Here is a 12719-nt window from a genome sequence, read left to right on the forward strand (position 1 = left end):
CAATTTATTTATAATATAGTCATGATTGTTGTTTGTAATGTTATGCAACAACAACAACAACAAAATACCTCAAATCCCACGATTTATTTAATGTACATTTTTGTATCACTATCATACAGAGGACCGCTGATAGAGTATCTCTTAATCAGCAAAAAAAAAAAAAAAAAAATATATATATATATATATATATATATATATAATAAATACTGAAAAATATCACGTTGTTTTTTTAAACACAGCCTTAACATATTTAAATATCAAAGGATGTTTTGCCCACCCCTTCTGGTGCCTGACTGCCCCTGAGAGAGACCCTCGGGTCAAGAAACCCCGTATGAGTGAACAAGATCTGCTACTCTTGTCATTTTGTAGTTTTCGTTGCCTGTGTTTTGATTGTCTAGTGTCTAGTCTATTCATGAGCATGCAAAACGATGCATGCAGAAACGAAGAAAGCGCTTCGTAATTGTAATAAAAATATGATGACTTTTCATTAGTTGTGGAATAGAATGACTGTAGTTTTATTTATTTTGTAAACCCCACCCACCACATTGAAAGCCTCTATGACGCCATAGATCCCCAGTTTCTTCCGTCTGACGCCGTGTGGCGCTACTACTGCGCACTGTTTACGGCACAGGAGACAAAGCAGCCAACTCAATTACAACACTGGATCAACCATACGCTTTACTTAACCATTTCACAGCCGAAACTCACTTTAAGTAAACCTCAGGACACAAAGGTAAGCGATACTTAATCGAGAGTGTTTTATTTCGTCTCAGACGCGTCCATGATTCTGGTTTAGATCCAGTGATCCGGGTAGTTCGACGAGCTTCTCTGTTTTGTGCGACCAGGATCCGGTTCTGCCTCATCAGGTTATGTCCTGTGTGGCCTAACGACGTAGCCACACCATTGAGTTGTCACTAAGTCAAATATCCTCATTCTAGGTCTTTAAATGGTTCAGTGTAAGCATTGTAAATCACCAAACAGTCGTTTTTACTAAATAAAAAATAAGGAAATACAAGGAAATAAATCGTGTCGGTTATATCGTTATGGCAGGAGAGAAGTGTTTTCCTGTTGTTTTGTCTGCGAGCTAATGCACTAGCCGCTAGCATGTATTGCTAAGGCTAGCGCATACATCTCGTCAGGTCGCGAGAGCGTGTGAGTAATGCTAGCTCGAGCTTGCACTGCAACTTCCTCGATAGAAACGCCACAGATAAATGTAATATTTTAATGAAAACTATATGTACAAATAATTTAATTGCCGTTATTATTACAGTATATGGTTGCCCAAATATACAATTTTGGTTATTCGTTTATTTATACCTTAGTGTATCGTGACACCTGACAGGAAATGTAAACGTTATTTGTTAGATCCTTACATTAATTCGAATAGTAATAGTATATTCATATAAAATATAGCTATTGGGTTCCTCTTAAAGTCAAGAATATCAAGCTCCTAAAACAATAAACACTGTTGCAATTCAAGAAATGAGGTAACTTTTGTGTGAAAATCACAGTATAGCTTTCTCCTGTGTAGTACATAAATCATTACTGATGTTTTTTAGGCAGCCTTATGCAGGTCAATTTAGGGCAGCTATGGTGAAGAATTTTCCTTGCTGTCATTTTGAGTAGCTCAACAACTAGATATTTATCACCATTTTAAAATATATATATTTATAATTTGTATGATGTGGTCCGCAACCACAGAGGAGATTCAAAAACAAAACAGTCTTAAATCAAAATCTCTGGATGAACACGCAGGATAATAGCACAAACCACACAATGCATAAACGTGAACTGTCCAAGAACAACTGAAACACAGGGGTAAAACAAAGGAGAGTAAACTAGGCATCTAAAAGTAATATGTAACTATAGAAATAAACAAGGACATAATCAGTAACCACTGAAACTAAACAGAGTGGGAAAACAGCATAACAACATATACCTGACAACCTGCTCGTTGGGTATATTTTATTTTAACTGTTAGTGCCGATCCTCGGATCTGACTGGACGAGAGGCTTTCTAAGACTGCTGATATTTCCCAATAGTATCCAGCACTCTCATGTCGTTCGTCTTCTGGGAGAAATTTACACGTTTTTAATCTGACAGGCTCTGGTAGCACATACAGTAAGGAAAATAAGTATTTGAACACCCTGTTATTTTACAAGTTCTCCCACTTAGAAATCATGGAGGGGTCTGAAATTGTCATTGTAGGTGCATGTCCACTGTGAGAGACATAATCTAAGAAAAAAAAAATCCAGAAATCACCCCCAAAGCATGATGCTACCAACCCCATGCTTCACTGTGTTGCATGGTGTTCTTGGGATGGTACTCATCATTCTTCTTCCTCCAAACACAGTGGAATTACGACCAAAATGTTCTATTTTGGTCTCATCTGGGTTGATTTCTCACCCTTCTTAGGATCATTGAGACCCCACGAGGTGAGATCTTGCATGGAGCCCCAGTCCGAGGGAGATTGACAGTCATGTTTAGCTTCTTCCATTTTCTAATGATTGTTCCAACAGTGGATCTTTTTTTCACCAAGCTGCTTTGGCAATTTCCCAGTAACCCTTTCCAGCCTTGTGGGGGGGTACAATTTTGTCTCTAGTGTCTTTGGACAGCTCTTTGGTCTTGGCCATGTTAGTAGTTGGATTCTTACTGATTGTATGGGGTGGACATGTGTCTTTATGCAGCTAACAACCTCAAAAAGGTGCAATAGAAATAGAGAGAGACATGGAGACTGGGGGAGAGAAATGGAGACTGGGGTCCCATTAGTTCTAGATGTAAAGGAAGAGGAACACCCATCAACATACAAATGAGGGGAGGCGTCGCAACACCACGATTAAGTCATGTTGCAAAAGTGGATCTGTGTTGTGAATAAGGGGTCAAGCACGCTGCTGGCGTTGATACTACACGCTCACGTTTTCGGGTGTCGGAACATGGTGGTATTGTCACTTGCACAAACGGGCCAGCATTACGTTGTGATTAAAGTTTTATCATTAGCACGTCTTTTTAAAGAGCCCCTATCATAGCAGTTGAAATGTTCCTATTTTTGTTGGGGGTTCCCAAAAACATTTTCACGTGCATGCAAGGATAAAAAACACTTTATTTGTCTTATAATATGCATTTATTTTTACCTGATTTGCTCAGGCTCCCAAATGATTCGTTCGACGATTCATTTTCCCAAACACCTCCTTTGAGTGACGCGAATCTGCGGCGATTGGTCAAATGACCCAGTCAGTTGTTATTGGTAAACCGCAGGCAGAGATTGTCGGACAAGGAACACCCATCACCATTAATGGATTATAGCTTGTCAAGTGTTGAAAATTGTATACAGTGTTTGAACAAACGTGTACTTTCCACACGGTCCCTTATGCCTAGTTCACACTACATGATTTTAAAATGTCGGGCTGAACTGTGCAGTTCACACTACATGACTTGCTCTCAGTGAAATCATGAGTGTTCAAGTTGTTTAGCTGTTCACACCACACAACACAACGTGATTGATCCACAACAGGAGGTAACTCACTACACGAGTTAACAACGCACTACATAGAGATACAACCACGATTGGATGATAAGAGCATATCATTTGTGACTCAATGAGAGCTGTTTCAGTACTATAATACGGTCTAAATCCTGAAAATAATCAACCAAATAACGAGTTGACAACAACACGATTCTATCTGGTCTAGAAACCATGTTTTGTAACGAAAAACCATGCAATAAAACGAACCAGAAATGACGTGAAACTGCAGAGAAGAACACAACACGCGAATATGGACGTCAGACAGAAACTAGTGCTGCACACTGTTTGCTCGACGATATGCTCTGAGAAAAAAAATGCAAAAAAGAAAAAGTAAGATTTACCTGGTGTCCTCAACCCATGCGTTGCTATGATTGGCTGTACTCATGACATCACTGAGATTGAGTCGCGCGACTGCGCGAGATATCTAGCATGCTAGATATTTTTCTGAGCTCGGTGACCTGTCTGCGAGCTGTCTTTGATGCGTTGTTGGCTCTTTCACACTAACTGATTGGCGAGCGTTAATCGTCCGCTAATCGCCCGCGATTTGCACGCGATAACACCCTGACTTGTCGGCGACTCAACGATTTGCAAATCGGGCTTAAATCGGGCTTAAAATCACGTAGTGTGAACTAGGCTTAACTCGCATCTCCGTCAAGAGCGAGCTTTCCCGGCGAAACTCACCTTGTAGCAGCTTTTGAGGGGCAGTGCTTATTATATAGAGCGAAAACATGGAAAATTAAGCTTGTGAAACATTGTTAGCCCTGCCTTTTTAGCGGCAATGGGGTTTAAATAACTTTTGGCGAAGTCATTTAGGAGGTAATAGCCATTTTTTCAGCTAATATCTGGAGAATATCAAAAACAAAACTAACTTTACCCCGCGAACCAGCGCAAAGCGTACACAACACACACAACAAAATATCTATTGCGCATGCTACAGAAAACATAACAGCAAACATTATTAATAATACTTACAGATTGTGATTCAGAGGACGAACCTGATCCATATACACTGGATACTGAGCCTTCTTTCGGGAACAACCGACTTGCGAATCGTCATTTAAATTCATTTGTTTTTGAATGATTCATCATTAAAATGATGAGAACACAACACAAGGTTCGGGCAACTGTTGTGGTATTGTTGCAAATATGAACTCTAACCACTGATTCTTCACATGCTCGTCCCTGGGCAATGAAAACAAGTGGCTGAACTGTCTTTGCAATGTAGAACACAGCGTCTTCTCGACATGATGTTATTCAGCTGAAGTATTTGAATGTGTTGTAGACTTCAAGTTTACACTTCCTCTGCGCGCGCAGTAACTGGGCGTGGTCAATATGCCAATGTTTCGTATCTATGTGACTACGAAACAGCTAATGACTCGTTTCAAAAACAATTCATTTCATAGACTCAGAGTTGACTCTCACTTTTCAGATATAAATCCTTGCAGGCTGTTTTCATTCCCTTAGAGCTATATTCCACACTACATGAACAGTCATTTTCAAAAATCCATGATAGGGCCTCTTTAAAGGGTTGGTTCACCCCAAAATGAAAATTAAGTAATTAATTACTCACCCCCAACCCCATGCTGTACCAACCCTGTAAGACCTTCGTTCGTCTTCGGAACACAAATGAAGATCTTTTTGATTAAATTTGAGAGCTGTATAACTACCACATAGGCTCTTAAGGGACTGGCTCTTGACGGCCCAGAAAGTCAATGAAGAAAATATTCCATTAATTCAAAAATATTGTTTAAATATTCCATGTGACTACAGTGGCTCAACTATAAGTTTATCAAGCGACGAGAATACTTTTTGTGCGAAAAAACAAACAAAAATAACGACTTTATTCGACTATTCCTTTTCTTCCTTGTTGGACTGAAACAAGACTTCCATACGATTTCCACGACGCATGCGCGAGAACTGAACTGAAGTAGTTAAAGGAGATCGCAATTCTCGCGCATGCGTTGTGGAAATCGTATTGAAGTCTCGTTTCAGGCCAACAAGGAAGAAAAGGAATAGTCGAATAAAGTCGTTATTTTTGTTTGTTTTTTCGCACAAAAAGTATTCTCGTCGCTTGATAAACTTATAGTTGAGCCACTGTAGTCACATGGAATATTTAAACATTTTCTTCATTGACTTTCTGGGCCGTCAAGAGCCAGTCCCTTAGGCAGTCTATGTGGTGGTTATCAGCTCTCAAATTTAATCAAAAATATCTTCATTTGTGTTCTGAAGACGAACAAAGGTCTTACGGGGTTGGTACAGCATGGGGGTGAGTAATTAATGACTTAATTTTCAATTTTGGGTGAACTAACCCTTTAAGTCTTGCCAGTTTAAACATTCAAACGATTTTAAACTATTCAGTACTCGCGTGCTCCTTGATAGAGGTTTTTCTCTGTGTGCACACATGCAGTAAAGCCACCTTATTTTTCACTGATTATATCGGTTTTACAGGGAAAACACACAAAATTGTATAAATTTCGGTCTTGGTTAGTGTGCTCGTAAACACAGTCGGTTATGTCTTAAATATATCTCATTAAATATGCACAATTTTGCATAGATTTTCGGTAGATAGATCTGAACATGTGATGCCAGGTGCAAAATTCTTTTCATTTTGTTTATTCACAAGATGAAAGGCTGAGATATTTGTACTGGAGAATGACAAAAAAAATAGAATTTAAAAATATTTTAAAATTAGGCATTTAAAGATTTAAGTTGGGCATTTAAAGGGATTCTATGCAGTATTTTTAGCTTAACTGAACAGCTTCAGAGTTATTGAAATGATTACCGCCGACCTCAGCGTCAGGAAGTATCGCGTGATGTAACATATTCCTTTACGGCACTGCACCCCCTTCCAGGAACAAGGTAGAGAGGGATGGAGTTTGTCACACTATCGTCATGGCTGAGCTGGCATATTAGATGCAGAAAGCTAGGAAAGCATTGTCGGAGGAACAGAGAAAGAGGAAACAGCAGACTGACCGAGCGAGGAGTCAGACACTAGCTTAGGCATAATTTGCGGGTGTAATATGCCCCCATTGAAACATCTTGCGGCACGGATGTACCAATACAAACAAATAAAACATCTCCAGTTAACTCTAGTAGAGCATTTATTACGTTCGTTTGTTAAATAAGAGGCGATCTGAAATGTGTTGTTTTTGAAATCAAATGCCAAAGTTCTTGCCGCTACGATCAGTGGCGCGAATACAGTGTTCTGTTGTGGGACAGAACACTGTATGCACAGTCTTCACACAGACGCACGCTTCAATCCGTTGCGGGGACAGAGAGACTCTCTATATCTGCTTGATATACAATCACTAATAAACAATCGGTTTTGAGGAGGAAAATAAACTATACTACTAGTACGGATTAGAACCCAGAACCTCTGACACACTTGGCAAAAGTTCTGCCACTGGACCATTAAAGTTCATGGGGATAATTGTCTTATCTATGTATTTAATCATGTGAAAATTCTCACCACTAACAACATATATTAGATCTCATTAAACAACAAATTAAACGATGTACTACTGTATAATACGTGGCACGTGTCACACTCTGCGTGAGTGGTATTTACGACAGTAACGTTAAATACAAGTACTCCACAGCGACTCTAGGGGTCGTGGTTTGACAAAAACGGGATTCCTGCCTAGTGTCCCTTTACATTTCTATTGGAAAAAAATTGTCTAAAACAGAATAAATGCTCAGGCCCTTAGCAATAATAATGTATAATATTTCAAGCTCATGGAAACTGATTATTTAAAAACATGGCAGGCATATAAGGCCTACAACTGCCTAGGAGTTATTTTTATATTTATATGTTAATGTGTATATGTGTATATGTAATGTCTATATGTAATGTGTATTTATATTTAGTACTTAATACTTAATTGTAATACTTAAGAGTACTTAATTGTATTTTTAGTTATCCTAATGTTTTTTTTTCTATTTCTTATCTAATTTTGCAGATTCTACAAATGAACACAAGTGATTTACACTATCCTAAATGGAGATCAATATGTCTGTTGCATCTGGGCTCAGATATAACATGTTAAGGTAAACAACTGGATGGAAGGAAGAGCCACACCCATGACACTTGAACAGTTAAAAAGCTGCTTTGAATAGAGAGAGATTTTCTTTCACTGCAGAAATTCTTTCTGCAATAATGGACGGAGAGGACAGCCTCTCACAGAAGACCGAGGATGCAAGCCACGAGCATAATGGCTCCAAAGATAACAAGAGAATAGAGGCCAAAGGAACCTGTTTAAAAATCGAAGGGAAAGATGGTTATGTGTTCAAATCATACAGAATTACTCCTCAAGAGATATTGGAAGCAAAACCCCATACTTGTCCCTCTGAGACACTGGCAAAAGACTCTTCTTTGGTGTCTTTGTCATTTGAGGCCGCAGAGGAAGATGGGTCTTCTGAGGTCGATGGCCTTTCAGCAGAGGATTCAGCAGCAGAAATTTGTGAAAAACATGACTCTCAAACATCTCCAGCTATTTCAAATGAGAGCCAGAACATTGAAATAAATAATTCAGAAATTGAAACAAGTGTCTGTATCAAAGCTGAACCAAATGAAACCGGTGAAATCTCTCAGGATGATGAAAAGTTATCATTTGATGGGGCCTTTGGCCCCTTTGCCACTAGAAGTTATGACGACGATTATGGTAACTTGTTCAGTGGGTACTCCAGTACCCTTTATGACGTTGCAATGGATGCTGTCACACAAAGCCTTCTATCATCTATAAGAAGTCCCCTTAACCCTAGAAAAAAATCTCCTGCTTGGAACCATTTTTTCATATCACCGCGTGATAGTACCAAAGCAATCTGTATGTACTGTATGAAAGAGTTCAGCAGGGGTAAAAATGAGAAAGACCTCAGTACTAGTTGTTTAATGAGGCATGTCCGAAGGGCTCATCCCACTGTTCTTCTGCAAGATGGTGAATCATTAAATAATTTGTCCAATTCCTCATCTTTAATACCTCCCAATATATCACCAAACAATGGAGACCTGTCAGTCGGCATCAAACAACCAACAGACAACCATACTCCACTGTCCTCCAGTCTAGCTGAGACCACAGACATAGTGTCCAAAGACTCTTTACAAAAGGTCAAACCAAAAGCAGAAAAGAGTGTCAAGAATGACTCTAGTGCGGTTCCTTCCCCACATTCCTTTAACCACCATAATGACGATGCCACGGACTTGATGACTGAATGCCCTGGATCAGCCCCTAAGAGCTCAAGTTCTCGGCGGCGCTCAGCAGTGTGGAAACACTTTTATTTATCCCCTGCTGACAGCTCAAAAGCAGTGTGTATTCACTGCATGAATGAGTTCAGTCGTGGCAAAAATGGGAAAGACTTGGGGACGAGCTGCCTTATTCGCCACATGTGGAGGGCCCATCGAGACATAGTCATTGAAGAAAACGGACAGGGCTCAAGCATTCCTCCGCCTTACACCACTCCACCAACATTGCTGTCCCGCACACAGGACTCCACAGAGGTCAAAAAGGAATTCCTCTGTATCTCACATCGCCCTGATACCATATCAGATGAAGTGCCCAATGATGACAGTGAGCACATGAGTCTTGAAGATGAGGCAAATGATTCTACATATCAATCTGGACAAGAGTCCTCACTTGATGCATCTTTTAGACTGAAAGGTGAAAATATATCTCTGTCGTCCTCCCCGGAGGAACACACAGAGGGGCATAGCGTATCCCAAGATCAGAGCTCAGTTTTTCAACAAAACAAGAAAATAATGAAACGGGTGAAATCAGAAGTATGGCATCATTTCATTGTCTCTCCTGTTGACCAACTCAAAGCTTTGTGTCGATATTGTCCCTGTGTGATAAGTCGTGGTAAACGAGGGGACTTTGGCACAAGCTGTTTAATGAGACATTTGATGCGACGGCATCCTGATGTTCTCAAAACCCAAAAAAGCACAAGTGACACGGTTTCCTCGCCTCGGTCACCTCATTCAACTCCTGCTGCAGAGGATGACATGACGAATGCAATGGACAGCCCTGTTGTTGAGAACAAACCCCACACCCTGCCTGTTTTCAGCAAAAAGACTTCAAAGCTATGGAATCACTTTTCTATTTCCACTGCGGACCCAACAAAGGTGGTCTGTTTGCACTGTAGCCGCACAATTAGCAGGGGCAAAAAGACAACCAATTTAGGCACTAGTTGCTTATTTAGGCACATGCAGAGATTTCATGGGCATGTGCTTGAAAATAATAGTAATATCTCAGGTGATGTGTCATCTGCTGAAATTCAAGTTAAGCAGGAGCTCATGGACATTTCTACTTATGGGGATAATGCAGAAAAGTTCAGTGAATGCCACCCAGCTGCCAAAAAAATTACCAAACTCATTGCAGAGATGCTTGCACTGGATCTTCAGCCATCAACTGTAGTGGAAAACCTTGGCCTGAACCGGTTACTCGAATACCTCCAACCACAGTATTCTTTACCTTCCTCATCCTTCTTCACCAGCACCGCAATCCCAGAAATGTATGAACGTGTGAAAGAAGTAGTTCTGACCCACCTAAAGGAGGCCGAAGGTGGAATCATCCATTTCACCACAAGTGTTTGGGTGAGCAGCCAAACTCAAGAGTACTTAATTCTTACAGCCCACTGGGTTTCATTTGAGTCTCAAGTTCTGCCTCAGGGTCAAGATTTCCACTGCTCGGCCCTCCTTGGTGTTTCCTCAATTGACTGTGACTACAATATGCTGAATATACAGAAGCAGCTTGAATACCTTTGGGACACCTGGATTGGTTCCTCAGGCCTTAAAATTGGATTTACTGTAACAGATAATCAAACAATTGGCAGCATACTAGAGAGCAGTGACCACACCACCATGCAGTGTTTTGGTCATAACATAGACCTCATTGTTAACGAAGCCATAAAAAGTCAGAGGATGGTTCAGAACCTGCTTAGTATTGCCCGAAAAATCTGTGAAAGAGTGCATCGCTCTGCTAAAGCAAAGGAGAAGTTGGCAGAACTGCAAAAAGCTTATCAGTTACCTGAAAACCAGCTGGTTCAGGATGTTCCTTCTAAGTGGAAAACATCATATTTCATGCTTGAGCGATTAGTAGAGCAAAAGAAAGCCATTGATGAGATGTCAATAGAATGCAATTTCAGGGAACTGATAAGCTGTGACCAGTGGGAAGTCATGCAATCGGTCTGCAATGCTCTTAAGCCTTTTGAGGTAGCCTGCATGGAGATGAGCAATCGCACTGCAACACTAGGTCAGGTCATTCCACTCATTCACATTCTCAACCGAAAGATAGACATGCTTTTTGATGAGACAATGGGTATTGATAATATGCTGAAGTCTTTAAAAGAGGCAATGGTGACTAGAATGTCCCCTACACTTCATGACCCTAGGTACATATGGGCAACCATGTTGGACCCAAGGTATAAGACCTCCCTCTTTACTGAGGAAGAAGCAGATCAGTGTAAGCATGACCTCATACAAGAGCTCGAGGTGTCTGCATCTAGTTCTGTGGAGACTAAGCCACCACTGTCAAATGGATGTAGTGAAATACCAGCTTCATCAAACAGCTTGGCCTCAAACAAAGAGAACCTCTGGGCTCTTATGGATGACATTAGACAAAAAATCAAGCAAGAGGAGAGACCAAAATCATTGGAGCTTGCTGTGCTGGAGTATTTGGAGGAAGACATTCTTGACCAGAGTTGTGATCCTTTGGATTATTGGAACCTGAAGAAGTTACTGTGGCCTGACCTTGCCAAAGTAGCTGTACGCTATGTGGGTTGTCCACCCAGCATTGTACCAGCAGACACACTTTTTAGCACATCAAGTGTCAACTGCGCTCTGAATCAGTCCAGACCATTGCTAGAAAATCTTGAAGGACTTCTATTTTTAAAGGTCAACCTTCCTTTGATATATTTTCAGTACTGATGATCATGTATTTATATTTGCAAGGATGTTTCTTAGACTCTGATGAACTCTGATGACCACTCAAGTTACTTTTCTGAGAAGGCCTAATTAACCACAATTAATTTTACTGCAGTTCATTTTCAATACACAAGAGCATCTGAATATTTAACTGAATAAAAGACTGCTTTGAGTACTACTGTTGAGTACACTTGATAACTGGAGTCTTATTCCTGGTGAAAAGTGTTTTCAGGGAGGGAGGGTTATTTAGTTATAGGGGTAGTTATTGTTTGTTGCTGTACTGATTCTTTTTATTTTATAAAATGTATCTTTGTCTTCTCTCTCCTTGTGCCTTATACAAACTACTTCAGGTCAACATGCTGTAAATATTAATTGATGTGCAAAAGCAAGTCGTAGTCTTCTGATTTTAATGATTTTATAAAATTGAAACTACATGCTGAATACTGTTTTTATCAAAAAAATACATGGCCCAAAATAAATGCTGTGACAGATGTTTTAAATTTATTTTATTTAATTCTTTTATTGTGATTTTTGTGGCTTATGGTACTGTTAGAATTAGTTTTTTTATTATTATATATATTTTTTTTTTTGCTGATCGTTTTGTTTGTATTTGTTAAAAAAATGTACATAATGCTGTACTTTCAGGTTGAAATCTATTTGAAAATGTGTCTCAAGCACAAATCTTTTTTTATATAAATCTAAAGGGTTAAATTATGGGACATCAAGGAAGTGTACTGTACATTTTATAAATAATTACCAAAATATAATTTGATAGAGGAAAAATTCAAACTGGAATAATTTAGTTTTTGTTTTTTGTTTTTTTCTTTTGTGGTAATTTGTAAATAAAACTTTACACTTTGAAACCATCTTGCAACTTATTGTTTCAGGTCTTTTTTTTTTTCTTGTATTTTTCACTGGATGCATAATTTCCATATCAGGATGATCTTGCAAAATCTATTCTAATTCTTATCATAACTGGGAAAAAAGTGGCATGTAATAGGGGGAGGGAAAGGGGTATATTGTTGGCCTTGTTGCAGAGGAGTCTAAACATTAAAAATATATTTTTAAAATGGTCTCCAAAATGGTTTTGTTGCTAACTATATTTTAAAAAATATATTTTGTGTTCCACAGAAGAAATTAATGCATGTTTGGAATGACAATAGGGCTAGGAAATTATGTAAATGAGGAACTATTCCTATAAATGTATTTATGAATCCAGATTTACATTATAATTCATGCAAAAGATTTTGAGAGAAACCACTGAGGCATAGTAATTGCATG

The 12719-nt window shown here is 39.3% G+C and overlaps 1 protein-coding gene across 1 annotated transcript; it reads left to right on the forward strand.

The window, feature by feature from the left end:
* The first annotated feature begins 573 nt into the window (after positions 1-573).
* On the forward strand, positions 574-12305 carry zbed4 (zinc finger, BED-type containing 4). Its single transcript, XM_039660222.2, has 2 exons — positions 574-733; positions 7483-12305. Exon 2 carries the CDS (start codon positions 7680-7682, stop codon positions 11439-11441), a length of 3762 nt encoding a protein of 1253 aa, XP_039516156.1. The 5' UTR covers positions 574-733; positions 7483-7679; the 3' UTR covers positions 11442-12305.
* The last annotated feature ends 414 nt before the right edge of the window (positions 12306-12719 follow it).

The sequence above is a fragment of the Pimephales promelas genome, chromosome 24, assembly GCF_988280905.1.
Source record: "Pimephales promelas chromosome 24, fPimPro1.hap1.1, whole genome shotgun sequence".
Classification (NCBI taxonomy): Eukaryota; Metazoa; Chordata; class Actinopteri; order Cypriniformes; family Leuciscidae; genus Pimephales; species Pimephales promelas.